The 3,096-nt window shown below is 22.6% G+C and overlaps 1 protein-coding gene across 1 annotated transcript; it reads right to left on the bottom strand.

Moving 5' to 3' along the window:
• Nucleotides 1-1,719: 1,719 nt before the first annotated feature.
• LOC113859027 (calmodulin-like protein 1) lies at nucleotides 1,720-2,773 on the bottom strand. The gene has a single exon (XM_027491843.1). The coding sequence runs from the start codon at nucleotides 2,713-2,715 to the stop codon at nucleotides 2,149-2,151; it is 567 nt and encodes a 188-aa protein (XP_027347644.1). The 5' UTR covers nucleotides 2,716-2,773; the 3' UTR covers nucleotides 1,720-2,148.
• Nucleotides 2,774-3,096: the final 323 nt, after the last annotated feature.

Genomic DNA, 3,096 nt, shown 5'->3' with positions numbered 1-3,096 from the left:
ACATTTCGCTCCTCCACATCACCTTTGTTATTTGACATGCATATTTTTTCTCATTTAGTATAACAAAATGTATTTAGAATAGCATTCAATTAAATATCTTATTGTATATTTAAAAATTTATTTTAGGATACGTATATATAAAAAATAAAATAATATTATATTCAGTTTTATTTATAAAAAATAAATATATAGTTTATTAAAATTAATAAAAATAATTATATGTTATAAAATAAAATTTATAAACTTTACAATATTAATAAAAATATAATATCAATAATTTTTATATATTAAAGAAATGAATGTCTCTATTTATCTGAATATTTTATTATCATAAATCTTAAAAATAAATAATGTATATAAAAAATCAATAATGAATACATTTAAAAAATATTTATTTATTTTTTATATTGTGAATTAAAAAATTAATATATTTTTTATAAATATAATTTATAACAATAATAATATAAATTATTTATTTTTTAATAATTTATAAACAGAAGTGTTGAACTATTAGAGATCTAAATATCATAAGAGAATTGACGTTTATATTATTATTTACTAATTCTAGCAACGCAAATTATGTCATAATCACTTGAAGTCGGAATATTTTTGTCTTGTTACTTCGCTAACTTAGTGTTGCAATCGATGAATTGGAAGATTCGTAGGAGTGCCTCGGCTTTGTTGCAGTAAAATCTATATGAATATATATAAAACTTTTTTTTTTACAGGAAATGTCGCAATGGTATTTTTTATTTTAAGTTTTCAAATTTATTATTTTATTTATTAGAACTTTATATTTCTAGATATTTTATATTGATTTTAATTTTTGTGTGTATATAAAATTATATTTTTATTATTTTACTTATTTTTTAATACCATAGTATCTGTTAAATATTAAATAAATAAATAAAATTTTATTCAAAATTTATAAAAAATAAATAAGTCTTAAATAAATTAATAAATTAAATAAAGGTTTTAAAATATTTAATTAAATAAATTTTAAATTTATTTTTAAAATTAATTAATTAAATTAAATATTTTATATAAGACAAATTTCTTTTTATAATTTTTTATAAGACAAATTTAAACTTTAAATACTCATTTTAATTTATTTACATTTACTTAATAACAAGTGAAAATGACACAGAAATATAACGCAAATAGATTTTGTCATGTTTAGACCAACGTGTATATAGTGATTTTTGGTCTTCAATATTTTTACAGACTTAAAATTAGTTTTGGTATTTCAAAACCTCTTGAACTATTTTTTTAGGTATGTGCTATGGTATTTTAAATTTTTTTTATGAGTATTATACTCAAAAAATTTATACCAATAAAAAAAATACGTGTTAAGTTAAATAAAATATTATTATATATAATTTATTTAAAATTATATTATTTATTTTATTTGTTATATGATTCTATTATTGTATGTATATTATATATTAAATTTTTTATTTTATTTTTATTATTTTTTATAAATTTTTAGTTTTGAATAAAATATAATTCATATTTAAATAATTTATATTTATTATAAATAAAAAATTATAAATAATATATTAATTTAATGATTAAATATTAATAATAATAAAATTAAGAATATAAAAATATATTAATATAATATTATTATTTTATTTTTAAATTTTAATTTTTTTAATTTTAACTTATATATAATAAATATAATAATTTATTATCAAATAAATTTATTATTTGAATATGTATCTAAATATTATTGATTAAAATTTGTCAACTTTAAAATTTTTTTGTGGGTATAACAGAATTTATCTTATCTTAAATGTCAATCAATTGAAATTGAATTAAAAGCGATTCTACTCCAAAGTTGAATCTGATTTTAACATTGTTTAGACATTTATTTCTCTAATTAATTCAAACGATCCAGGTTCTGATTCCATAGCAGCTTTGTATCTGGTTTGGCTGAAAGAGATCACAACGAATAAGAATAAATATTGATCCTATTTATAATAGAACGCAACACCCCTTTCACATTTACTAGCAAGAGAAATATCCAGAAACTAAGTTATTAAATGATGAATCTAGCAGCCTAAAATAGATATGAACAACACAAGAAATAAAAAGAGAGTTGAGGAAAAGACAATAAGACATGGGCACACGAAAACATATGATCAGTTAGGGCATTTTCTTGGCACTCGTCATCATCCTCATAAACTCATGCAAGTCTATAAAGCCATCCCCATTTCCATCAACCCCCTTCACCATTCTTTCACAAGCACCAAGGCTGCAACTCTCTCCAAGCCTTTTGAGAACTTGGGACAATTCCTCTGCACTAATTTTCCCATCACCATTCAAATCGAACACTTGGAAAGCACTCTTAATCTCCGTTTCTTTTACCTTCTCCTCTAAATTGAACATTTCCATGAACTCTTTGAAATCAATGAAACCATCTCCATCAGAGTCCATGGCCTGAAAAGACTCAACAGCCTCAGTGTCACCAAGGCCCAGGCCCATAGTCCTCATAGCTGCTTTATACTCTTCAATGGAAATCTTGCCATCTTTGTTGGTGTCAAACTTTTCAAACACCCATTTCATTTCCTCTTGTTTTGGCTGAAAATTACACCCTGCACTTGATGTCTGTCTTGACATGAAGTTGTTTCTCTTCAGGGTGGGACTTTTGGGTGGAGATGACTTCCCCAAAGAGTTGCTATAATGAAACTGAAGGAAACTCAAATTCGACATGGCCTATTTTTGGGACTTAGATGCTAAAGAAAATATACACAAATATTTTTGGCTTCAAGATTGCTGCTCCCATGGTTATGGTTTCCATGTATATATACTATCAGGTGTTGCTTGTGAGAGGAAAAGTGGTAGAGAATCGGAATTGCAGACATTCCTAACGCGTTGAGGTGACTCTTTATTCACTTTATTGAAAATTTGAAGCTAACTCCCTTTTAAAAGTTAATTTAAAAGAAAAATATTGTTCAAACTTTGTATAGAATATTTTCCCTATTATGCTAATTAGGGCCCTTTTTAAAAAATTATAAATAAGTTATAAAAATAATTTATGATTCTTATAATTTTTCTCAACTTATTTTAATATATTTTTATATAATTTATAAA

The sequence above is a fragment of the Abrus precatorius genome, unplaced genomic scaffold, assembly GCF_003935025.1.
Source record: "Abrus precatorius isolate BTA unplaced genomic scaffold, Abrus_2018 Scaffold2, whole genome shotgun sequence".
NCBI lineage: Eukaryota > Viridiplantae > Streptophyta > Magnoliopsida > Fabales > Fabaceae > Abrus > Abrus precatorius.
This window is presented reverse-complemented; position numbering and strand designations above follow the sequence as displayed.